This window comes from Lagopus muta, chromosome 13 (assembly GCF_023343835.1).
Source record: "Lagopus muta isolate bLagMut1 chromosome 13, bLagMut1 primary, whole genome shotgun sequence".
NCBI lineage: Eukaryota > Metazoa > Chordata > Aves > Galliformes > Phasianidae > Lagopus > Lagopus muta.
The window spans coordinates 3,278,641-3,304,834 of NC_064445.1; the positions used below are offsets into that span (position 1 = coordinate 3,278,641).

The following is a 26,194-nucleotide window of genomic DNA, read 5'->3' on the forward strand; positions in this document are numbered from 1 at the left end:
ATGGCACAAAGACATTTAATCTGTATCTCCAGAAGTGAGTTTTGGTAATAGGTTGTAAATGCAGAAGGCTGTAATTTCTTTTTCCAAGGGTCTACTTATCCTTTTGTGCTTTAACAAAAGCTGTTGACATCCATGTAATCCAGAATCCACTTAAAAAAGGAAATTGAGAATTTTCAGGAGATAGAAGTGAGGATATGTATGAATCAACACAGGAATCCATGAACTGAGCTGTCTGTAGTGTCAAAGATGATACAAAGGCTTCCCTTCCAGACCTAATTCCTGGTCAGCTGGTTCCTGTCACAGTTTATTTTGGCAGCAAGCAGCTATGACTGGAAACAGTTGTTTCTCTGCTAGCTTTGACTCTGAATCTATGAGACAATTTGTCTCTGCAAGCTTGTGCATGTGCAGAGAACAGAAACAGCATATCTAAAGCAGCTCTGAGAAAGAAGGGAACAGACTGTAGCAGGTTCTGTTGGGACAGGACATGGGGAAATGGTCTCAAACTGAAAGGGGCAAGACTTAGATTGGCTACAAGGGGAAAGTTTGTTACACTGAGTGTAGTTGTGCTTTGGAACAGGTTGCCCAGAGGTGGTGGTGGATGCCCTGTTGTTGGAGGCAGGGCTGGATGGGGCTCTGAGCAATCAGGTCAAGCTGTAGGTCCTGTTCATTGCAGGGGAGTTGGGATGGATGGCCTTTAAAGGTCCCTTCCAACTCAAATTAATTTGTATTTTGGCAATGTCCATCTTCTATATGTATCTTTTTTTCCCCTCTAATTATAGGTAATTATAGATCGTTTGAGATTTTCATACAGGCACGTTGGTTTTGATTCATTCTGTGAATGTGGGAACAAACTGGAGGGCTGTTGGCTGGTTCTTAGTAATGTGGTGCTGGAGCTGTGCTTCAGGATTCCTTATGCTAATAGCTTGTCTAACAGCTATTAATTCTGCTTTCCTAGTGTTTTCCTAATAGAATTCTGCTTTCCTAGTGTTTTCCTAATAGCAGTGGCTTGCTACTGGGATGCTAAGGCAGCTTTTCAGTTCACATGATTAGAAAATGGTCCTTTTCCTGTGTGTGCTTCAATGGCAATTCCAGCTTCTATGTGGAAAGCAGATCAGAATGTAATGCTACGTATGTGGAGCACACAAAACTAGTGAATTTTGCCTGCTTTCCCCTTCATTGTTTGGGGGGTAGAGAAATCCTGAAGCAGCATATGGGATTTGTTTCTCCTGTCCTTGAGGAGCTGTGGCCGTGCAATCCTGAGTAAGTCAGCAGAGGGCAGCCCTTTAACAGCAAGGAGCTCTTAGCCCAAAGGTGGCATCGCTGTGTTGCCATAGAGCTGGAACATGCTCCCAGAAATGGTGAGGTGAGGATGTAATGTTATTCATAACTGTTCCTCCCAGCAAAAAGTCCTGCCTGGGTCTGGGTTACCGAATCATGCTGGCTCAGTGCAGGAACGCAGGCCTCTGTGCAATGAAGTGAAGCAATGGGATTAATCACCTACTTACAGTTAATCACTTAGTTGTTTTTCTGGGATAGTCCCGTTTGAAGGTGATAAATAGGCACACAGATAACCAGTGAAGGCAGTGCAAAACAGGATTCTTTTCTAATGATATTACCTGTCTTTTACCTTGGATGGCTTGTGAGAAATGAAGCCCTGAGCTTGCCTCTAACCCTACAGCTTGTCTGAGGGGTTCTCAGTGATGGCCCAGGAGCCCCATATGTTTCAGATTTTATATCAGCGTCAGCTGCAAACTGGTGAGTTAGGCAAAAAATTGGTTGCTTTAGCTCATCCTCTATGTTACAGTGCTACCAATAAGTGGGTAAGGTTTTGCTGTTGGTCTCAATACAGTGTATGTGCAAAACTTGTTTTCCTGTAGTCTGTGCTGTCCTGAAGTCAGCCTGAGCTTGCAGCAGATTGTTCCTTCAGAGAAACGTGTTCACTGTGGTTCCTGTACGTGCACAGACCTGGGAAAAGGGCAGCAGTCCATCAGCTGCAGCCCTTCAACTGGAGAGCCTGCAGAAGGCAAAGGGGAGGCTGCAGTTTGGGTCTTCGTAAGAAATGCACTGAAAAAAAAACTATTATTTTACTAAACCATGTTTTGAAAAATGAAAATAGAGGTGATTTCAGTGATGGCTGCTTTTTGTAAGAGAGCCTATGCTTTCTGTCCTTTCATGGGAACAGAACATTTTCACCTCTTGAGGTCTCTGGGGTCTGTTGATGCTGTGAGTTTCTTATGGCTGAGTTCAAGAAAGTTGTTCTCTCTGAGGTGATGCCTTGAGCAGTTCCACAGCACCTCCAGAAGCTTGCTGTGTTCTCACATGTCGTTGTAATGCTGGTAAACTATCCCTGACCTTTTTTCCCCGAGCAAAAGGAGACTACAGCCACAAGCCTTGCAGCCTTGTGCATCCTCTTGTAGTAATGCTGTAGCTGCTGTTAGCTGCCTTAGTGCTCGTTGTGCCTGAGACTTTTATTCTGATGTTCAGCCTTCCTGAGATAGAGCTTTCTGCATGTTGTTTTCATGTCATGTGTCCTCACTGCTTCTATTTTCCTTTTGTTTCCGTGCTTAGCTCCACAAAACAGCCTCAGTTTGCTGGCTCTTCCTTGGCTCAGCTGAGTGGGATGGTGACTGGGCGCAGCCCCTTGCTGGCACTGCACTGAGCTCGTAACCTCACTGGGAACTTCTTGCTTCTGACTGCATAAACAAGGGGTGGGTACTCCAGGGATCACTTTATTTCCTGTCAAATGCTCCATCATGGTGCTGTTCTCAGAGCTTTCTCTGATCTAGGCAGAAAATGGTACTGCCATGAGTGTAGATCTCCCATCACTGCTGTTGCACTGCCTCTTGCTCTTCCACAGGGCCCAGGCTGTCCGAGCTCCTTCCTGCAGGCAGGATGAGCAGGGCTGCCCTGTTCTGGGGCCAGCAGCCATGTAGAGACCGGTGAAATCTCTGCAAGAATTCCTATGGCTGTAGAGATAAGGAAGTGAACTTCAGTGCTCTGTAGCTGGAATTGTTTGTCACAAAGCTTTCTGCTTCCTTAGAACTAGTTTAGACAGATTTTGAAAAGCCTTAAGGAAGGATATTAGTGAAAATGTTAATGCTCGAGTGATTAAACTTCCTCCTTTTCTGTCCCCCATCTAGATATTTCATAATCAAGTATAAACTTTTGGATTTGTTTTGCCTCTGTTGTAGAAGATCAGAGCGATGTTTAATATGAAATGGTGTCTGCTGCCCCTTCCATGAACTGCTAAAAAGCAGAACAATAACTGGCTTGCATGCTTTAGGAGTCACAAATAACAGTTTCCATGGTTTGGATCATAGTAGCTGTATTCATTACTCCCCTACATGTTGGCTCTTACAATCTAAACAGTTCCTCTATATGTTGTGTGACTGACAGCGTGCTGGCAATTCCAGTGCAGTGCTTGTAAATAGGATTCAATCTGCACACGTTGTGTGCAGATTCCATAGGGTGTGACTTTCATGGAATCATAGAATGGCCTCGGTTGAAAAGGACCATGGTGACCATCCCCTGCTAAGTGCAGGGTTGCCAACCAGCAGCCCAGGCTCCCCAGAGCCACATCCAGCCTGGCCTTGAATGCCTGCAGGGATGGGGGCATCCAAAGCCTCCTTGGGCAACCTGTTCCAGTGCTTCTCCACCCTCTGTATGACAATAGGGCAGCTCTATCCAATGCAGTATCTGTGTGCACTATAAAGCAAAGCAATTTAGAAGTAAGGCACTAAGGTATAAAATACCTGCCAAAATGTAAAATAAAATCAAAGGATCTCTCTGCCTTCAAATCGCCATCCTCGGCACTGCACACAAAGCTACAGGGCGCAGGAGCAGGCATTAACTCCTTTTCTCTCCTGACTTCTGGCCGAGCAACCAGGCAGCGAGCTGGGATCGTACGCGCTGTGATCAAAGCACTTTCCAACTGCAAATCCCATAGGCTGGAGATGCTCAGTAGCGGGATCTCGTCCTGCTGGATGCTTAGCCTAACACGAAGGCAGCAGGAACCCTCTTTGGAGAGGGCTGCGTGCGGAGCATGAGCCCTAACGGCACGGAAGCGCCTGTAAGCTCGGCTCTCTGCGGCCGGGAAGCGCCCAACACCTGCTGAGGGGACAAAGCGGGGCCGGGCCGGGGCGGGGGCTGAGCTCGGTCCCTCCTCGTCCCCGCCCGCCGCTCAGCGGCTCCGCCCGGCCCGGCCCCGCCCGGCGCTGGGAGGCAGCAGCCCGCGGCGCGGCCCCGCTCGGCTCGGATCCGCTCGGACCATGTCGCCATGTCGGAAGTGAGGAAGTTCACGAAGCGGCTCAGCAAGCCGGGCACGGCCGCCGAGCTGCGGCAGAGCGTTTCGGAGGCGGTGCGAAGCTCTTTCGTGTTGGTAAGCGGCAAGGAGGGGAGCTCCGGTTCGGTACGGCGCGGCGCGGTGCGGCGGTACCTTGGGCAGCTCCCAGCCCGAGGGAACGGCGGCGAAAGGGGCGGAGATGGGCAGGGGATGCTCAGAGCGGGAGAAGAGGAAGAGGAAAGGGATGGGCAGGGGATGGGGAGCGCTGGGTGAGGCAGAAGGGCCGGGCAGGGCGCGGCTGAGCCGGGCAGGAGATGGGGGAGGGCGGGGCGGGAGCACAATGCCCTCTTCGGGTGCTCCTTCCCACGGGTTGTGCTGTGCCATCCTGCCTTCGGCCCCTGCTTGCTGCCTGCCATCGTTGTGCCCATCTGAACGTGCTCCAGAGGTGTGAGGATCGCAGGAACCGATGCTTCTGTCACCTTGGCTTAGTTAGGTGGTACTTGTGTGGAGGGAGCACGGATCGATGAGGATTCATCAGTGCAGGGCAATGAGCAGACAGGTAACGGAGCTCATCCTGGTTGGCTGCAGGCATTGCGAAACTGGTAAACAAAGGGTGTGGGATTGAAGGGAGCTGGCATTGCTGTGAGCATCTCAGGAACTGTGCCCCAACATCTGGGATGGAAGCCACGTGTACTGGATGTGTTTCATCCCTCCATGTGGGATGCTGCAGCAGGTTGTCTTCGTTGTGTGCACAGCTGTGCAAATGTTGGCTGCAGTGCCCCGGGGGGATGCTGGGGGTAGTTCAAAGCTTCCCTGAGCTCTGTTGGATGTGTTTCAGCATTGCTCATTGCTCACTCTAGCGTGCAATCACACTTGACCTTGACTTTGATGGAAGGTTAGGAAATGGGACATGCAGAAAGTGCAGCACAAGTTGAGTGAATATTGAATTGTGCGTGAGCTAAATAGATGGAGAGTTTTAAAAATTTCTTAATAAAATAGAGTTTTCCTGTAAATTTCCTAATTCCTAAGGCCAAAAAAAAGTCACATTGGCAATCCAGTCCGATTTCCTTGTGCCAATGCGATTGTTTCCTATGTCTTTACAGGCTCCTGTGGGGTTTGCTTTCACTCTTTCATCAACAATACATTCAGATAAATGCTTCATAATAACTGGTGGAACCTCTTCTTTAGAACCTCAAGAGCTTTGGTGTCCTACAGGCAAATGGTGGCACAATGCCTGTGCCGTGTGCCCTCTGTCAGAGCCTAGAGGGATGGGTGGGATTGCAGATGAGAATAAATGAAACCCTGACAGCAGCCTATAGGAGCTGGCAGGGTTCAGCAGCCACTCTTTTTGAGCCTCTCCACGGTTTCATTGCCTGCATCACCTCTGCCAATTCTCTCTCATTCTCTTTCAGAAAGGCAAATCCCCAGAGCTGCTGCTCTGCTCACTGCGTTTGCAGCCAAGCACTGGAGGAGGATAGGGCAGGTGGCTCTGATTCCTGCTCTTGGCAGAGTTTCCTGCTTTTGACACTTCAGCAGCAAAGGGATAAATCCCAGCACTTCCTCATTCCTGGGAAGAGCCATAGGATACTGCAGCATTTGGAGAATGGGAAAGGAGGTGGTGTGAGCTTAAAGGACTGTCTTGGTTAGCACTTCAGACACCCTTAGCGATGAGGGATGAGGAGTGTGCTCCTCAGGTTGCTCCAGGTGGTTCCTGGAGCAAGGTGGTTCCTCTCCCTTCATGGTTTATAAGAAGTGGATGGGATTGGTGTCCACAATCTGGCTGTAGCTGAGTGCATAGGAAACTGTGAGGATGAGCATGAGTGTGGGGTGCAAAACTAGCACTGTATGCACCAGGGCACTCATCTTCCTCCCAAGAGAGAGTGGGTGCCATGAAGCTTTATTGCTATGTGGTGGATTTCAGCACTTTGGGCATCCAGAGCACTCCCTCAGGAGGAGGAACTGTCTGGAATAAGAAGCCATTTGCAGTCTGTGGATGAAATACTGCTAAATGAAAACATCTCTGTGAGGAGAACCTTTAACGTCATGGAAAAGGTCAGCCTGCGTGGAGCTGTAATTTGTGCATTAGAGGAGATGCATCTCCAGGCAGGAACACTGCGATGCTGCAAGGCAGAGAGGCAGCTCCCAAAGCATGGTCCTGCAGGTGCAGTGCAGCTCATGTCGTGCTCTTTCTGTTCCTGGTTCCCTAGTTATACTGGTTTAGCAGAAGGAGAACATTTATTTCACTCTTTGGTGTGCAAACCTGGAGTGACGTCAGTCGGGGGCTGGGTGTAACTTCGCTCCTTGTGTCTGTGAAAGGGATGGGATGGAAAGAGCAATGGGATCTGTCCTGTGCTTCACTCCAGCCTCCTCCAGGTGCCCTGGGGTACCTGTGTCCTTCCTTTGCACCAGCTGCTGGGGTGCAGTCAGTGCTGCTCTTGTTACAAGTGGGGCTGTAGTCCTGATCTGTAGCACCCAGCTGTGGCAGGGAGCCCAGAGACACCTCAGTCCTTCAGTGGATGAAGAAAGATGAAGTACAGCTTTCACTTGGTGCTTATCTATTCCCCTTCCTGTGTTCTGTTCCCAGTGGCATTCCTGGCTGGCATTCTGGCATTGCATTGTGTTCACAGATGCACTGGAACTGGTTGCCCAAGGGTTGTGGATGTCCAACCCTGGAGGCATTCAAGGCCAGGCTGGATGTGGCTTTGGGCAGCCTGGTCTGCTGGTTGGTGACCCTGCACACAGCAGTGGGTTGAAAATAGATGATCACTGTGATCCTTTTTAACCCAGGCCATCCTAGGATTCTATGATGCGCTGTGTAGAGGAGCTTTTGGTGAGACAAAAGTCTTCAGTAGGAATCCCTTGAAAGCACGCACAGCCCTACAGAGCAGCACCACAGGAACCCTGATTTTTTTATGCCCACTCTTCTTTGCAAAGCCGCAGGGCAGATTGTATCAGCTTCAGCTTTGAATGGGCCTTGATGTATGCTACTGGTTATAAATCAACGGGTGGAAGTTTGGCAAAATAACCAACAAACAAAGTCACTGTTTCAGTAGACAAGTTTAGCAACAGCATTAAATTAGCTGGTGAGATAAATGGCATGCAAAACAATGAAGGAAAGTTTTAAGATTTGGTTAGAGAGAGGATCAAGCCTAAGTGCAGTAATTTAAACCATTCTTAGTCATGAAATTACATGCAGTTTGAACCTTGGGGCAACAGTAGTAAAACACTGTGTTCAAACTACAAATTCATAGCTAAAGAGTTGAAATCCAGGAGAAGGATCCAGGTTGGAGCTCAAGGAGATCAGCCAGACGACCTTTGGCAGTGAATGGATACTGGCGTTCTTGGCTAAGGCCTTCAGTGAAACCTCCTTCCTCCCGTTCTCTCCACACTTGGGATGTTACTGACTATTATGGGATGGGATGAGGAGCCCACAGTGAGCTGCCAATGAATGCATGACCTGTGCAAGCACAGCAGTGCCATGGGATGGAACTCAGCCCATGCCCTGGGGATGTGGATGTGCACTCTGTGGTCTGGTGGAGGTATCCCTGCACCTCTCCTTTGCCTCATTTTAGCTTTCCCCCAAAACTTACTGGGTGGTGTAGAGTTGAGCAGAATGCACATGAATGAGAGCCGTAATCTTGTGGTGCTGCAGCACAGCAAATGCTCTGCCTTCTGCGTGGGAAGCCGGACCGGCTGCCTGGGGTGACTTATTTCTTTGGATGAATCATAGAAACATTCAGGTTGGAAAAGATCAGTAAGATCTCCATGTCTAACCCCAGCCCGCCCTCACCATGCCCATAACCACATCCCTCAGTGCCACATCCCCACGGCTCTGGAGCACCTCCAGCTACAGTCACCCCAGCACTCCCTGGGCAGCTGTGCCACTGCAGCACAGGAGAAGAAATTCTATCTAATATCCAGCCTGACAACATAGATTTGGGCCTCTCTTGGACGTCCTCTCCTCACAGGAGCCATGCAGTGAGCAGTGGCTGAGTATGAGATGGTTGTCTCAAGCATGTTGCAAGTTTTCCAAAGGTGTCATTCTCTGAGTTGTGACAGAGAAATAAAATGTGTGGGAGAGGATAAGATCAGAGGAGCAAACGTTTGACAAAACACAGTCCATTTTCCCACCGTGCTGCTAAAACAAGTCATCTGGTGGCAATTTTTGATCTCCCACGAGAGCTCTGCTTTTCTTTACATCGTTTCTACGCAGATTAACTGAAGATACATTCACAGCTTTACCGAAGGACACGGCCTGGGAGCACTGTATCTGGGCAGCAGGCTTTCCCCACGCTGGGTGTTGGCCAGCTCAGTAGCACTGCTTGGTGACATGCATGCTGTGCAGTGGGATGTGGCTGCAGGAGTGAGCCCCATGCACGTGGGCACGCTCCCAGCTTCAGCCATATGTCTGCCAGCACATCAGCTCCCAGCAACTGCAGCATGGGAGATCATCTGCGTGCAAACTGCACTGATTCTTGCCATCCAGATGTGAGAGCGCCTTCTCTCCTGTGTTACGCAGTGCTGCTGGTAGCTTTGACATGAGGCTGTGGGCTGCATGCCAGGAGGAGATGGGTTCTGTTTGATCCGGGCTGGGCTGGGCTGGTATGTACCACTCGGTTTCAGGCAGGCACCAAACAGGAGATAAAAAGCTTCCAAAGAGTGATGTTGAGAAGATTTTGACTGGAAGCAAAAAGGCGCTTTGTTCTCTTTGTGTTTTTCTAACAGCTTAATCTATATTATATGCGACTGAATTTATACTCCTGCAGAGGAGATCAGCTTTCTGCATAGGATCCTCCTTTAATAAGCTAAATTCGCTTTGATCAGTGTGAGGGCTGTTTATGTGCAGTGCTTGTAGTGATCTCAGTGCTCAAGAGAGACACGGAATATATGCATGTTCCCCTTTGGGTGCAGTCAATGTGCTGTGTTTGCATAACTTCAATAGCAAAAGAGTCGTAGTGGAGACTTGGGAGGAAATTCTGCCCCTGCTTCAGTGGGAGTTTTGCCTGCGGAGTGCCACCACCGCAAGTTCGGGTGATTTCTGTGGAAGTGCTCACAGTGAGGTTATTACTCATAGAAAACACTTAAACGCTCTCTTAAAATTAATCACTTGCCTTCCTGAGTTGGTGCTCTTGCTGTCAAGGACCTCATTTAGCTCAGTGCTAAATGGCCTCGGGCTGTGTGTGCAGTGCAAGTGGTCAGGGCTGCTCCGTCTGAGCGCACAGCAGATGTGCTCTGGGTGAAGGGCATCACTTTGCAGAGGGCAGCAAGGCCTGCACACCATGCAGCCACCTGGGGCTGCTTCCTGCAAACCTCAGAGCGTCTGCCACTGACACCCAGTCTGGGAGAGAGAACAATGCCCCCTCCTCATGCTGAGAAATGGGCACTGGGGGATGAACCACATTCAGTGTGGCCACTTCCTGAGGTTTTTGGAGGCTCCAACAGCTTCACATAGACAATAAGTCTTATCCTTCCCAAAGCATCCTTGAAGTAGGTTTCCATGAGCTCATTATAGGAAGGCTCTGAGGATGTGAGCTCTGTGCACGCACCTCTTGCCACATGTTACAAGCTCTGTGGCTGTGCTTTTTGTGCTTGTTGGGCAAAGCTGAGAGTAGTTGGTTGTGTGCTGGAGGCAATGCCATGGAGATGCAGGCATCCCTGCATTGACAGCATCTGCCCTGACCTGCTGCCAGCAGTGCCTGGAACAGATGGTTGTCAGCAGTGCCGGCAGCCGACCACCAGCAATGTGGATGGGGATTTGGTGTGCCCAGAATCCAGCAAGGGAATTGCTGTGGGGTTTTGTTTCAGCCCTTTCTGGTATATGGAGATATTTGCAGTGTACCCCCCGAGGCCCAGGAGCGTTTGAAGTTGGGCTGCTAGAGTGCCTATTACAGCATCCTTTTATATAGGCAGTTTGGTGGCTCTTACGTGATTCCATTTAGCTCTTTGCACACTGATTTATCATCTCTAATAATGCAAAATTACACAAAGCTTTTGACATTTCTACGGCCTGAGAATGCAAATCACAATCGCACACAGCAGCTGAAGAGCAACCAGTCTTAGGGCTGTGGTTTTAGGTTTTCCCTGCTTAATTGGCCTCCTCGCTCCTGTTCTGGCTAAGGAAAAGAAGGATGGGTTTGTGTGCCTTTGTGGGCACTGCTGCCATCTTAGAAATACTGGAGTATGATTCCCTGTCACCATCTTTCTCTATCTCTTTCATTCCCTTAAAAAGTGCAAATCAAAGCTCTCTCTTGCTGGCTCTTCCCTTCAGCACAGCCCTGTCTCATCTTTACAGCTTTCCTCTGCCTCCCGCTGCTTCTCTAATGGGGTCAGGTCTGCTTGTTCCTAACCTCTTTCTCACCCCTCTCTCCTTTCTTGCTGAAATGCAATTTCTTTCTCCCTCCTATTAATAACTCCTGTCACGGGGCTGTCCTTGGGGAGTGGCTGTGTGGAAGGAGACCACTGCTTGGGTCCAGAGTATCCTTGCTCCTTCCTCCTGCCCTAACTCCATACTGATTGACGTCCCTACTGCAGCACCCTGGCCTCTCCATCCCCTGAGTAGGGACATGGCAAAAGTGCAGCTAAGGGTAAGAATGGCTTCTTTCCTGGACAAAGTTAGGACTTAGTCATATCGTGGTGCTGCAGCTTTTTTTCTGTGACAGCCGTACTTCGAGTTGTATTCTGGTGGTGGTCAGGAGACTGGGATGTAGGTTGGAGCTGTGCTGTGCTGGGAGAGCACAGATGGAGGAGGACAGGGCCACAGCTTGCATGCTGAGTGCTTGGGGTGGGTGTACCCAAGGGGTAATGATGTCTGAAAGTAAAGCAAAAGCTGTGGCTCACCTATTTCTCAGGTGTTTGGTGGAAGTGGTGAATCTGTGAGTGGAGAACTTTTTGTGCAGTTCAACCCTGTGAATCTGCAGAGCCACTGAGTCAGGAGAGGTGAAAGGAGCCTTCCACTGCTGGAGGAAGGTGGTGGAGAGGGCTGAATGCAGCACAAAGCTGGGTTTTAGGGAGGCAAACCCCAGTCCCCCAGGCAGCGGTTTGGAAAGTTACATTCAACCTTTTCCCCTGTGCTCCCTTGTCCCTTCCTTTGCATAATGCTGACATTCGTATGGATGTCTTCATTCTGGGGAAGCTTGGAGGTGCCTCCACCAACAGCATGATTTTGGCTGGGCTGAAGCACTGCAGATCCTGCCTGGCAGCTATGGAGCATACAGTCACACAGTGCTTACTGAGGAGAGAACCATTTAACTTAGCAGCTACCGCAGGCAGAGCTGAGATGGGGGCTATGCAGACAACTTCCTGAGCTGTTTCAATCACCGCCAACATCTCTGGGGCTTGACTTCACTGTTGTGGGTGTTCACCTTATTGCTAAGGCAACCCAAAACCCATCTGTGACTTCCTGCTCCAGTTCTTCTGCAGTGCTGAAGAGACTGGGGTGAGCCTCCAGCCATGGTTTGCCTGCAGGAGTGGCTGCAGGGCTGGCTTGGCCCAGAGCACAAGGTTTCTTGAGTGAAAAACAAGGAGTTTTGGGAGCAGGCAGGAAAGGGAGGAGTTCTGCTTATGTGCAATTAATTGTTTTAAGATGTTCTGTAGTTGGATCTTCTGGAACTGGATGCTAAATATAAAACTCGTACTACATAAATAAATGATGAAATAGCAGTGACATCTGAAAATCACTTTGGGGTGCTCCAGTTAAGAGCTTATATAAATAAGTATTATTGTTGTTGTAATTACTATTTCCCCCTTTTTTTAGCATTCCTGCACTTACAGAATGTTTTGAGAATTCATGTCTGGCAGAAATTCAGCTGTCCCATGGAAACCCGGAGCTTTTTGCCAATTTCTATTAGCTCTATTATTTTCAGAGGAGAAAATCAGAGCAGCCCTGCATTTCCATCTCTCTCACTCTCTGCAGGAGACGCTCAGCTGGATGCAGGTGCAGCTCTGCTGATGCAGGGATGCACTGAGCTCTGTTTGGTGGGCAGCAGGGCTGGGTTTGAGCCAGGATGTACCCTTGCATGCAGGAAGAAGTGGGATTTTGGATGTTTCTGGGGACTGGAGATGCTGTGGCATGTCCCAGCTACAATCTGGTGGTGTGTTTCCTTTTTGATTGGGATAATGCTTTCGGAGGTGACATGTGCAGGTTGGCTGAAACCCACCACTCTGTTGAACAGCTTTTTCCTTTAGCTCAAGTGATTGTGCAAGTTTCTCAGCTTTCAGGAAAAAAAAACGCATCTCTGGCCCTTGTGGTTGCAGATCTAAGCTTCAAAATGCGATCTCCTAAAGACTGTCAAGTGTGGAGTCCACTGCTAAATAAGTGGAAGGAAATGAAGGTTATCCTGACTTCCTATCATCTCCAAGCCAGTCTGAAGCCAGACCTTGACTCACTTTGATTTGCCAGGACTGAGCAGTAATAATGGGTCTCCCCTGACATCAATATCTTGACCATTTTGTCAAACTTTCTCCAAGCTTTTATCTTGAATTGATGCTCTCAAAGACAATACTGATAACTACAAGCACTTCCTTTTTCGTTAGAGAATTGAGCATAACATTGAAAAAGGGGACATCCTAGTTCCAATCGATGCATGGTTCTGAGCTGGGTTCACCAGCTTGGATTCAATCCCAAATGAGTGCAAACTGGCAACATGCAGCAGCCCAGAACCCAGCATGTGCTGACCCCAGTGCACACGACAAAAGGGCCAGAGGTAGGGGGGAAAGGAAAGGTTGCAGAGACTCGATCTACCGTGGGTTTTTGTTGTTTTGTTTTTCTTTTTGCAGTAGTCAGTCATCAAAATCCTTCATTTGGATGCCAGGATCTGCCTTAGAGTGCTCAGCTGAGGCTTCTGCCCTGTGTGCCCTGTCCTGTGGGAGCAGGCAGGTGTAGACAGCGAGACTGCTTTGTGCAGAACTTGAACTGTGTGCTTTAGGATGGAAAACATGAGTAATTTTCACTGCAGATGTTTCCTTGCAGGGTGCCAGAACCGTGCACCCATCCTCCCTTTCCCATCACTTGATTTTTTTATTCCAGTGAGCACTCCAGGCAGAGCCAGCCCATCTCTGTTCAGTGCAGAGAAGAGGAGGGAGGAATTACAGCAGCCTTGTGTGGGAATGCTTGCTGAGGGAGTGCCAGGGATTGGGGAAGGAAGAATCTGCTGTGCCTGCCTTGACCACAGCTGGCACATGGCTGTTTCCAGGGTATGAGATGAGCAGTGCTGGGCTACCCTGCTGAAGGTGTCACCTAGCATCTCGCCCACACTGCCAGAGGGAGGATCTGTTTGCTTCTGGGACAGGTGCAAACAGATGAGCTGAACCCCTTCCTTCCTTTCTCCCTGCCCAGTGTCTCCTCAGCCCTGCTTTTCTTCAACCCCTGTCTCCAGACTCAACTCAGCCTTCCCAAGAGCTTCCCCACAACAACCGTTCCCTCTGCCTGTAACTCCTTCATGTCCTTCATACAAAGCCCTCCCAGGGTTTTGGGTCAGAAGTGTGGCCAAGTCCTGCAGACTCTTCCTAGGTCGCAGGGTTTCGTGCCTCCAACACAGCTAGGATTCCTGTCTGGGCATTTGCCTTGTGTTTTTAAACCTCCTTCTCTCTAGACAGCTTAAAAATAGTCTTGGCCTCCTCATACCCAGCCGTATTGACTGTTTTTCCTCCCTGTGGTTTTACCATAGCCCATGTCTGCACAGCTCGCCCTGGGCCCCACACTTCCATCCAGCTGACAGCCGTGTTTGCAGCACTGTCCCATGGGAGCTGCATCTTTGCCTCCCTCCTGGCTTCTCCCTGAACGTGGCTGTGCTGAGAAGCCTGCAAACCACTTGGCAGCAGCAAGGCTGCATTGTGTTGTGCCTGCTGCCATCTGTGCTGACTAACGCTGCTGCCCTGTTTGCCCTTCCTCCCCTGTTGCTCTGTTCCGACCTCTTTCCTTTCTCCTCTCCTTTTGAAGGCATTGTGCCAAAGACACTGTTTGGCTTTGTACTGGGTTACGATGGTTCCAGATGTTGGATAGGCAAGCAAAGCATTTCTCACTTTTTGCTGTTCTTCCTTCTGCCCAGGCTCCTGGGATGATGAATTATGTGTGAATCTAAGGTTTTTTAAATGAAGCACTCCAGCCTTCCTGCAAGCTGGAGCTAGAGCCTGCAAATGCGATCAGATGGTAGTGCTGGAGCTGGGGGCTGAGAAAGTGAAGAGCCACAGATGTGCTACTTAAATAAAAAAAAACCTCTTTAGGACTGCATGGTCTGAGAGTGACACAACTGGTGGTCTCTGAACCCCTGCCTTTGGAAAAGCTTTTCTATGGAGTGAAATCCCTCACTTCCATTTGCCCATGCAAGTTGCCAAGTGTGTTTCTTGGTTCCCAGATTTCATGTAAACTTTCCCATGACCTTCAGGTTTCATGAGCAACGCCATAACTGGGGAGTTTTCTTCTCTGAGTGATCTCTCTGCATTTGCAGGTTATGTATTATGGTAGGACAGGGTCCCTCCCTGGGCTGATGTTGCTCTCGGAAGCGCTGTGTCTGTGGTTGGTACGGCCAAGGGGTGTGTGCTTCCTCTTTTTTGCCTCCTGAGCTTTGAATCAATTCCCCATTTTGAATTTGTCTCCTATTTTCTGTGTATTTCACCCACTTGGTCCTATGGGATTTGTTTTAATATCTATGCTTTGCTAGGTGTTGCAAGTGTAAGGACCTAAGTGTATTTACAAGGTTGCAGGTGAAGTAGTAAATGGGCAGTAAAATGCTTGCTAGATTTTGGGAACAGTCTGAGACAATACATTGATATGTACATATTTCAGTGGTGAATGGAGACAGGACACAGGGAAACAGCCGGAAACTGCAGCATAGGAAGTTCCACACAAATGTGCACAAGAACTTCTTTACAGTGAGGTGACGGAGCACTGGAACAGGCTGCCCAGGGAGGTGGTGGAGTCTCCTTCTCTGGAGATGTTCAAGACCTGCCTGGATGCCGACCTGTGCGACCTGCTGTAGGGAACCTGCTTTGGCAGGGGGGTTGGACCCAATGATCTCTGGAGGTCCCTTCCAACCCCTACAATTCTGTGATTCTGTGGTATGGTCCATGCTGTTTCCTGTTCTTTCAGACACTTCAGAGAAGCATCACTTTCAATACACAGATTACTTGTGTCTCTAGCTGCTTTGTGAGGGTGGGTTTGTGGTGATGGGTCAAACTTCACTTCTCAGGATTGCAAAATCACTGTGTGCCAAGTGCTGCTGAGCCGTGGAGTGTTTGGGTGGAGGCAGGGATGGCCATGCATCATACCCACTAGGGACCGTAGGGAAGAAGTGAAAGCTGAGCATGGTGTGTTCGTTATGCTGGGGCTGTGGGTTCTTCTGGGGCTGTGAGTTCTTCTGGAGCTGCCTTCTGCTGAGCAGGGGGAAAAGTGAGCTGTCAGCCCACGCGGGGCGGGTGTCAACGCAGTGAGAAAACTGGGTAATGCAGAGCCAAACCAGCTGGGTTTGCCATCAGTTTGCTTTCTTCTCTGGATATTGTTTGTTTTAAATGACGGCCAGCCTGAAAGCACTGAGAATACACATGTTTCTGATCGTTTTCCTTAGGCTGCTGTTTTAAAATAACCTCAAATTAAACATTTTTCCTTCACTTTCTGTACAGTAGTGTCACTGCCGTTATACCCATAGTAATTCTGAGAGAACGAGAGCTCAGAAAAACATTATTCACATAATAAAAAAAATACCACATTTGTACTGTTTAAATGCAGGACAGTAGAAGACAGGTGGCCACTGTGTTGGGAACCGTAGAAGTAGAAAATAGAAATGCCCTTTCCAATTGAATGTGGGAACCCTTGTTCATAAAGCAAATGTAAGGATTTTCATGTGCTTTGCAAATGGCTACAGTCAGGAGATGGCTCAGGGCAGCGAGGCTGGAGACATTTCCATGGGGTTTTCCTGGGGCCCGGCTCTCTGTGCTGCCTTGCGCTGGCGTTCGTGGGCATGTTTCTGTTGAAGCAATTCAATTGAATTTCCTGTTAAAATGCCAGCCAGCTTGCTTCTTGGTGGAGAGTCAATAGTGTAATAGACGGGCTGTTGTTTTGCTCGTGCCATTGTCCAAGAGCAGCTTGTGACCCAGCCTCATGCAGGCCCATGCAGCACTGTGCATTTTTTTTCCTGCAGAAACGCGTTGGGTTTGTTGCTAGACTGGCAGCATTTCTTTGCACTTAAAATTGGCTTTCCCTGTGGAGGAATTTGTGGTTTTAAGACTCTAATTGCTTTAGCGTAATAGTTCTTCCTCCGCTTTCATAATGGCTTTGGTGGGTGCCATCTGCTGTTGTGACGGCGCTGGGCAGCAGGGCTGGGTCTGGTTTGGGAGGTGTGCTTGAACACTGCTCATTAGAAGAACTAAGACTTCAAAATCTGCTTTTCAGGGCTTAGCGTTTTATCTCCTGCCCTGCTGGGACCAGAGGGGGAGCGGGGGCTCCCTCCTGCTCTGCTGCTCTGTTTGCAGGGCTCTGACAGACTGACGGAGGTGTCCGTGTTTCCGTGGCAGCAGGCAGAGGCCACACCACATCCTTTTCTCAGTAGTTGCTCTGCTTGCATATGGCTTGACCTACATCCTTTGAGACACTGCTGTGGTTCCCCTCATGGCCTGTGACAACTAAATCAGTTATGTCACGCAGGGTGCACTGCATGCAGCGTTGTCTTGCAGTCATGCTGCAAAGAGCCATCACACAGCTGAATTCGGAGTACCCAAAGCCACTACTTAACACCACAGGGCTCTTAGTAGGAATCTAATTCAGCCTTACTCTAGGGCAGGGTGAGCTGGTGAGCTGGTGTGAGTTTAAGCAGCTCATGCTGGGGGTGCTGGTGGGATTGCTGCGGGGATGGCAACAGAGCTGTTGAGATTTAGGGACACCAGACCTTTTATGCCCACAAATGGGAGAACAGTCTGTGAGCATCCCGATGTGTTAATTCACATTAACATGCCAGGCTTGGCAAATCCGCAGCAGCGAGTAGCATTGTAATGAAATCAGACTGGTGCTCCGGATGATTAACCAAATTCAATTAAGCATTTAAGGAGTGTGAGGCTAACCGAGGAAAAACTGGATCCCTTCTCTCCATCTTCCTGCTGGGTTTTAGGGACTCCTGTTTTTCTGGTAGTCCTTTTCTTTTACATGAGATCCCTGTGCAACTCAGATCCTGGAGCAGAAGCAGTGTTGGGGCTGGCAGCTCTCATACCACAGCGTGGGCTCCCTTCTGGGGCCACGCTGCCCTTCCCCAGCTGTGACCCACTGGGCTGCTCCCTGTTATGCTCCAGTGCTGCTCAATAAGCTCTGGAATTTTCTTTTAGGACTGCATTAGGAGTGAGGCAAAGTTTTCCAAAGCGCGATTAAGAGAAAACTGTTTCAACTGAGCAAATCCTTGCTGGATTCCTGCAAGCATAGAAAATAGGCATTTTGAATGCGAGAATGCCTGGGGCAGGAGGTGTACTTTCCCCAGACAAAAGTAAGACATTCTCTGTGGACAGACAGAAGCAGGGCAAAGCAGCTGCCCCTGAGACATCACTCATGTTGGTAATACAGGTTAGATTGCACACAGGCTCCATGCTGTCCTGCCTCAGCATCTCATCCTGCTGCTGGGATGCAGTCCTGAGAAACACAGTCTGAGAGGTACCCTCCTTGCATTTCTGAAGTGTTTTGGGGAAAATATTTCATCTTGTATTTCATTGCACATATCACAAGCTTGCCAGGTATGCGCCTGGAATGAAGGAACAGCCAAGAACAATTCATCCAAGGGAAAATATTCAGTTAAGTTTGGTGATGATTAAGGAGATTCTGACATTCCTTTTCTAAGAGTGGACAGCCCCACCTGCAAGGGCATGCTCTCCCTTGGGTACCTGCCAGCCTGGCATCACGTTAGAACCATCTGTAGCATAGCCAGGCACGAGCAGACTTTTAGCTGGAATTCAAACAGAGATAAAACTGGAAATTCCTTCCTCTTTTATTGTAACTATTCATGTGCATGTCATGTGTTTGCTTTCAGTGTACAGAGTAACCTTCTCAACTGCAGTGCCTGATTTGTACTTACAAATGCTGATGTCTAGGGTTGGAAAGCTGAGATGATGTTTTCCTGCTTTGGAAGTTGCCTTTGTAGGTTTTTTTTAAGCTCTGTTTTCTGGACTTGTAGCATGAACAGAAGTAATACAAGAGAAAACGTGCTGGCATTCTCCTGATAGTTTTTAATGATGACTCCAGGGATTTTGGAGAAGTTCCTCTTGCTGCCCAGAAATGTAAATAAGAGCAAAGCCAAGCTCTAGAGTTTTCCAGCCATAGGTGTGGCTTATGCAGAGGGCTGTCCTGCATTTCCAGAGGGATCTTCCTTCCACAGAGAGGATCCCTGTGCTGGAATTGCAGGCAGCTTGCTCTCATCCTGCCAGCAGCACCTTTCTAAAGGCTCTCATCAGCTCATTTAGTGAAACCAGCTTCGTGCTGGTGCAGGAGCCTGTGTTGCTGCTGAGCTCTGCTCATATTGGAGGGAGCTGGAGCTTGCAGCCTGTGGAAGAGGATTTCTTCCTCCATTAAGAAATTAGAGACTATGCCTGGGCAAGAGCAGTGCAGTACTTGCTTTCTTCCTGTAGATTATAACCAAGCCTGAATAATTTAACCCCTTGTTTCCATCACTGCAAAGCATGCATGCCAGTGCTTCCTTGCATCGTGCATGAATCCAATTGTTGAGTTAATGGGCAATCCACTGGTAACGTGGTTTGAAGACATCTGACTAAATTATGTACAAGACATTAGTTATTGGTTATTTTATATATATATGTAATTGTTACTGTCTTTTATTTTTCCTGCAGGAAAAAACCAAAGTGGTTGAACCCTTGGACTATGAGAACGTGATTCTCCAACGCAAAGTTCAGATCTACAGCGATCCCCTCCGGGACCTGCTGATATTTCCAATCGAAGATGTGTCTGTGAGTTTATGCTGGCTGTTTTTTCTCTTTGAGACTCATTCATCTCCTGCTTACCTTGGAAAATTTCCACTCTTGGCCACATGTTGATTTTGGCTGTGTTACTGGCACATAAAAGTGAAAAGACCCCCTGGTGATTTGGGCCCACTGCGTTTACTCAAAACAAGCTTCAAACCCTGGAGACCCAGTTTGCAATGAAACCATTTTTCCCTTTTCCCTGCAGCTCTCAGTCATCAGTCGGCAGAGAAGAACTGTCCAGTCTACAGTGCCAGAAGATGCTCTCAAGAAAGCTCAGAGCCTCTTTGTCAAAGAGGTAGGAGCAAAAGTCCACACAGTTCCTGCCCACAGCACCTTCTCCCTTAGGCAAGATGTTCTGCTGTAGCTGCTGTCTGCAAGTTGCAGATTGTCTTTTCCTGCATGGGAAGAGCTGCTTGCTGGCAGGGTGTTTGCACTAGCTAGTTCCCACCTGTGCATCTTGTGCTTTGCTCCTTCCCATCAGGTTTTGTACTCAGGCAATGTGTGTGGCTTGAGCTGCAAGGTGCAGATGAGCAGCAGGGCTGGGCTGCACAGCTTCCCTCGCTGCATCCTGAGTGCTGCAGGTTTGTTCTGCAAAATGCTCCTCTCTGGGACCATTCCCCTCCAAGGGCAGTGGAAATAAATGCCAAGTGATGGTCAGCATTGAATGAGAGGCACTGCAGTTCTGAGGGCAGGAAATCTTTCTTGGGAAGCAATCCCCTCCCAAATCACTGCTCCTTTTTTTAAAGTCTTGGAGCTCTGTAGATTCAAAATCAGTAGCTGTGTCTGGCCAGATGCTGTGTGATTTTTGTCTCCATACTGAGAAGTTTCCTATGAAGTTGTGTGGAAGCACAAAATAAGTGAAGCAACCCTGCTTACCTCACCCAGCAGCCTGTAAACTTTTGGACTTGTGCATGGTTTTGTTCTGCTTGCTGCAACTCTCAAAGAGCTCTATTGTTTTCCTTCCAGTGCATTAAAACCTACAGCTCTGACTGGCACGTGGTGAACTACAAATATGAGGAATACTCAGGAGACTTTCGGATGTTGCCATGGTAAGTGTCACACTCCCTTGGAATACTAATGTGTGTTCACAGGGCCGTGGTTTGATCAGGCTTAGGAGAAACAGTCAAAGTAGGTCTGTTCTGAAGAGCCTGCAGAGAAGTGAGGCAGCAATGGAGCAACAGCACTGATCAAATCATATTAAAATTTGCGAATAATCTTGCAGCCTGATCTGGCTTCTCTTTCAGTGAAGGCAGATGGGCCTCCTGCATCCCTGTGCTGCATAAATGCAAGTCAGCAAAAGCTCTGAGAGACAAACAGATAAAACAGAAAGGTATTTGAGTGGTCTCTGCACTTGGCATCCACAAGGTGTGCTCAGAAGTTGGCTCTCCCCAGCTCTAAGGGGTGGAAGTCTCCTAGCATCTTCTGCAAAACTTGCTAGTGTAACTGGCATGGGAAAGCTGTAGAGGATCTGTGTTCCCCAGTCATTAACAATTCAAATGTGTTGTGATTTCAGCAAATCCTTCAGGCCAGACAAGATTCCAAGCCACGTGTTTGAAATCGATGAAGACTTTGAAAAAGATGAGGTAAGGAGAAAATGTTTTACATATTCCACTCTAAGATCTGTTAAAAGGTTGATTTCACAAGGCAAAGTCAGAATTCACTTCCCAGCAGTGGTTTTCTGGTGAGGTGCTTCATACTACAGACATGGGGCCAGAACTGAGACATTGATCTAATTGAACGTGGGACAAGATAATCTGCCGGAACCAAGAGTCTCCTAAATTAGATGGAAGATGAGCCATCCAGTTTTTCATGGCTTTTCTACTTGATTCAGTGCAGCAATGAAAGAGAGAAAGAAAAAAAAAAAAAGAAGCCAACTGACAAACTAAGTAAAATTCTTCATGGCCGTAATTTAAAGCAGTTTGGTTTCCAGCCACATGATGCACATAGATACAACTATATCAGGATCCTCTACTTCAAAAGGTTTGTGCTCTGCCTCATGATCTGCAGTTCTTACTTACTGTGTATATCACATTTTCTGCAGAAGGAGGGTAGCGCTTTCCTATGGGAAGTTTAATTCACACACTTGGCATTAAGAATTCTTGGATTACAGTGTAAGGAGTTTAGTCCAGCTGTTAAAATCTGCATGGCACTGAGATGCTGCTGAGGAGCAGACAGGAGCAGGGAAGTTTCTTTCTTGCAGTGCTGTAGTTCTGAAGAGTTACTTCAGCGTGCTTTTAGTAATTGTTTTGTATGTCCCAGCACACTTCTTGTCTGGACTGAGATAGCTTTTTCCTAGATGGAAATGTATTGTCATATCTAGCTTTGATTTTTTGGCTGTGTTGGTGGTATGTTGTTCACTTGCTCTGTTACCTCCTTAATAGTATTTGCTTTAGGCTGGAGACAGAGCTGAGTGGTATCTTATCAGCATGCCTCTGAACAAGTAAAGAGACAAGGATATGCTATCCAAACGTGGTGGAGAGCTTGCTTTCTTCTGGTCAGTGTCCCAAATACACAAACAAATGCAGTTACCATTGTTGGTAATGGAAGAGTATTCCAAGTACCTTGGCAGATATTTTGGCATTTATGTCTTTTGGCTTGGCCGTATCTAAAGGCTTCTGTTATAGTTTCCTGACAGAACATTTACATGAGGATATGCAATGGAAATTCATGTGAAAGAATTCTCTTGATTCTCTGGATGAAAAAAAGTTGAAACTTTTTGAAGGAGAAACTGTGGGTTGTTGTACCCAGGGAAATAAAGCATTAGAAACTTTTTTGAATTGGAAGTCTGGCAAGAAAAGAGTTGAAAAGCTGCTGTTTTGGATGCAGGAGATGATATAAAGCAGTGCCTTGATAGCTCATGGGCAAATAGTCCAGGTTCACCTCTGCTGCTGAGTCATTGGAAGGGACAGGGCAAGTTTCCTTCTGTCCCTAGTGGAGGTCATTGCCAGGTATGGGTGGAGGGCTGCTCTCCCTTTCTGGAAGCACAAGGCAGGACCAAAGGTAGAAATCCCAGCCAATGTGCCAAGAACAGTGCAGCTGGGTCACTTGAAACCTTCCAGTTTGATAAACGTGAAACAAGTCAGTCACATTTCAGCTATTTGGGTTTGATGTTCTTTTGCCTCAATTTAAAATGGTAAGTTCATTTATGCAAGAAGGAAATGATGAAGTGAATCCGAAGTGCTGCATTTTGCAACTGCCCTAAGAGACCATCTAGAAAATGTCCTACTTCCCCAGCTTTTTGAAATACTGCCTAAGAACCAACATGCATTTCCTCATTGCAAAACCCCTGTGCAGCTCTGTCAGCATAGATGTATTTTTTCCTTTGAAAGGTGACCCAAACCAGTTTGTTTCTTTGTTGGAAAGAGATGACTCAGAATTTTCTTGGGATAACGCTGCCCATGTTAAGTGTGCATTCTACACTATGGGGTTAACTATCCTGCTGTGGTTAACAGTATTGCTTTCCAGTGCAGACAGACCCTTGTGTCCCAGGGGGATTTTACATGGGAGGCAGTTAAGCTGACCTGCTCTTTTTCTGGTCTTTTGCTCTCTTTCAGGATTCCTCATCTCTGTGCTCCCAGAAGGGCGGTGTGATAAAGCAAGGCTGGCTGCACAAAGCAAATGTCAACAGCACAATCACTGTTACTATGAGGGTGAGCCTTCTCCTGTGTTAGGTTAATTGTGAACAAGACACAACCTCTGTTAAGTTCAGATCCTATCTCTGAAGGCAGTGGGAGTGCAGGGATGCTTTCAGGTTTGGGTGCGTCCACCTCTCTTACAGGGCATCCCAAGATGGGTTGGAAAATGCAATCTGGAAACAGCTTTTGGTTCTTCCCTTCCCAGAATTTAAGCCCAGTGCACTTCAAATCACAACAGGCAAGCTGAGCAAGAAGGCAAAGTGTTCGCAAGTAAACCAAGATTGTTTTCAAAATGAGCAGTAGAGGCTAGGAAGAGGAAGGCAATTTAAATAACAAACAGCTGCCCTGCAAAGAAGACTCTCTAAATTGATAGTTTCCTTACTGGTAGGAAATATGTACAGAGAGCAGCTTTAAATTGAAATGACAAGCCTTTGCTCTAAAAGCAGGGATGATGTCACTGAGGAGACAGAGCATTACTGACCTCGAAGCAACAGCTGCCTTGTCTCTTGTTTTCCCTTGCACACAATCTGGCCTGACATTGCTTAGGTTTTGCAGTGGAAATTTTTAATAGTTCCACTACAGGTTTTTGCCATGGCAAGAAGCCTGTCCTGTGTTCCACCATGCAGCTGCCTTCTTACAGCACAGAGAGAATACTGTGTAGTTATCCTCAGCTGTGCAGCTGAGGGAGGGCTGCAATGAGGTTCCTTGCTTTGTTGGTAATTACAGTTCCTGCAGCAAGCTACTTATCTAAATGATGCCAGAGGATATCATTGAGCAGGGTTAGGCACAGTTCTGTGCAAGCGAGCAAGTGGTTTTATTGAACATGTGATTGTGTCAGCAGTGATGGAGGCACAGAATTACTGGTAGTCTCCCATCTGGGGTGACAAATGTTCTTTTGTAGCTATTCCATGTATTCAGAACAGTGGGAACACTTAGAGCTCTGCAATGCTGCTTCACCCTGGGGTGCTTCGTGGTTCTGCTAAGAGTGATTTCCAGCCACTGTGAGATGCACCCCGTGCCTCACACACCTGCCAGCATATGGTGCTGTCTTAATTGCTGCCAGAATGCTCTCCTGAATTATAGTCCAGTGCCTATGGGCTGACAAGTGTGAAGGAAGGTGTTCTGAGAGAAAGCTGGAGAGTGTGCTGGCTAATGAATTAATTCAGTCTTCATAACCATGACTCAAACATGCAGGTATCTCTCTCAAACTTACTGCATTTGAGGTGGGAACTGAACACACTAAGCCAAAGCCAGTTCATGAAAACAGATGTGTTAGAAAAAAATGGCCACACAAAACCACAGTAGATGAAACCACGACCACTTGCATGGATTGCAGTATTCTTTGGCTTGCATTTGAGGGCTAGGAATTTCCACGTGTCTATTCTGAAGTCTTCTGGAGGCTTACTTTGTAATTCTGAGGTCTTTATAAAAAAAAAACACCTCTAGAAATACGTGCTGGAGGGCAGGATGAATGCGCTGCACTGAGCTAGATTTGCCATGTGCACAAACTGAGGCTGAAGCCAGCTGAGAGATGAGCTAGAAGCCCTGGGGCTTTGCTTTGGATGGACAAACTCATAATAACAACAAAGACATTAAAATTAAAGCAGATGACAAAGTCTCTCATTACAAAACCAAGTCATTCTCAGAGGGGTGCATCTACAGCACTCAAGGGTCATCGGTGCTTCTTGTTAACAATATTTTCTCAATAGCAGGAGGGCAGAAACTGAGACTGTTGCTTGGGATATCCAGCAGAGTGAGTACTTCCATGAGTGAGATGTTATACTTTTGCAGGTATTCAAGAGGAGATATTTTTACCTGTCACAACTCACGGATGGCTCCTACATTCTTAATTCCTACAAAGATGAGAAAATTTCAAAAGAATCCAAAGGCTGCATTTTCCTGGATGCTTGTAATGATGTGGTCCAGGTAGGTGTGCCTGTACCTGGGCTGATGCTTTGCAAGCTCAGAGATGGAAATGTTCACTCTGTGACACTAAGAGGTGAAAGAAAGGGCTTACCAACTAACCCAAATGTGCAGCCCTACGGGTGTACCACTCCCAAAGTGCCTGTAAGGTTATAGAAGAAGGTATTTTTATTGGGCTTCAGCTTGGGTTGAGAGCCAAGTGTAGCAGTGCATCACTGCTGTGCCTTCTGCTGTTCCTGTCAGAGCTGAAGCTCCAAGCACCAAGTGTGGCAGAGCCGGCAGCTTGAATTACTTTGGCCGTTTGCTTCAGCACAGATGAGTCAGAGCCGTTTCCATTTATCTTTCTGAATACAGCTAACGCAGAAGCGAAGATGTCTTGGTGGTGTACAGGATGTACTGCCCAAGTTGCATCAGATTTGCCTGGGTTTCTCATTTGGAAGAGCTGTTTAAAGACAGAGATCAGAAAATGATATTGAACCGCTTTCCTCTAAGATAGATTCCTCTAAATGTGCCACATTACTTATTGTGTTGGACAAATCCAACTCCTGGCTTCTCTGGGTAAATATTAAAGGTCTGATGACATAAGAGGGAGCCTGCTGCTGTTCCTCAGTGCAATGTCTGTGGTTCATTCTGGCTTAATTCCACTCTCAGAGTAACTGGCAGCAGTGGAGCTGTATTGCACATGATAGCAACCATACAGCCCTCACTGATTACTGCAGCAGAGGTACTGAGGAGGGTCCTTGTGTGGTGAGGTGATTCTTCTCCCTGTCATAGCATTTCAGTTCAGGTCGCTTTTTCAGAGAGGAGCTTTGCAGAAAATACTGTGCTGATTTATTGAGGGAGGCGTAACACAAAACTTGCCCTTTCTTCTTTGTTCAGTGTCCCAAGATGCGCCGCTATGCATTTGAACTCAAGACGATAGATAAGTACAGCCACTACCTTGCAGCTGAAACAGAGCAGGAGATGGAAGAGTGGCTGGTGACTCTGAGAAAGATCATTCAGAGCAATAGTGAGAGTTCGGTGCAAGAGAAGAAAGATACTGTGGAAGCTGCACAAGGTCAGTTCATAAATCAGCCTTCAACTTTCTCTAGCAGGAAGCAAGCAGGGTGCCTGCAGAAGCATCCATTTTTCTTTCTGGATTAATTGCAAGTGTTGTGGCTGACAAAGGATGCTATGCCAAATGGCTAAGTGTAATGCAGACAATATTCTGAAGGATAAAAGTGGAGAGAAACATGACCCTTCCTCTGGATGGGAAATCCATGGCAACGTTTCAAGACCCCTGGAAAGTTGGGCTGAAGTTCTGCTTTGGAAAAATCTAGCAGGCTGTTAATAGTACATTCTGCTATTAGTAACGTATGGAAAAATCTTACATCCAAGTGGAAAAGTCTCTATAAATTATCCATAAACT

At 47.6% G+C, this 26,194-nt stretch overlaps 1 protein-coding gene across 5 annotated transcripts in view; it reads left to right on the forward strand.

Moving 5' to 3' along the window:
- Window positions 1-4,205: 4,205 nt before the first annotated feature.
- The window catches only part of DOCK11 (dedicator of cytokinesis 11), a 70,420-nt gene continuing 48,431 nt past the window's right edge, over window positions 4,206-26,194 (forward strand). For 4 of the 5 annotated variants that reach the window (XM_048959357.1, XM_048959358.1, XM_048959359.1 and 1 more), the window contains exons 1-8: window positions 4,206-4,378; window positions 19,097-19,213; window positions 19,434-19,523; window positions 20,195-20,277; window positions 20,742-20,811; window positions 22,783-22,878; window positions 24,655-24,789; window positions 25,666-25,843. In XM_048959357.1, coding sequence (XP_048815314.1) covers window positions 4,277-4,378; window positions 19,097-19,213; window positions 19,434-19,523; window positions 20,195-20,277; window positions 20,742-20,811; window positions 22,783-22,878; window positions 24,655-24,789; window positions 25,666-25,843 — 871 coding nt within the window. In that variant the 5' untranslated portion in view covers window positions 4,206-4,276. Of the gene's footprint in view, window positions 4,379-18,885; window positions 18,994-19,096; window positions 19,214-19,433; window positions 19,524-20,194; window positions 20,278-20,741; window positions 20,812-22,782; window positions 22,879-24,654; window positions 24,790-25,665; window positions 25,844-26,194 lie in introns of those variants that run through there. The other variant, XM_048959360.1, reaches the window with a different exon arrangement.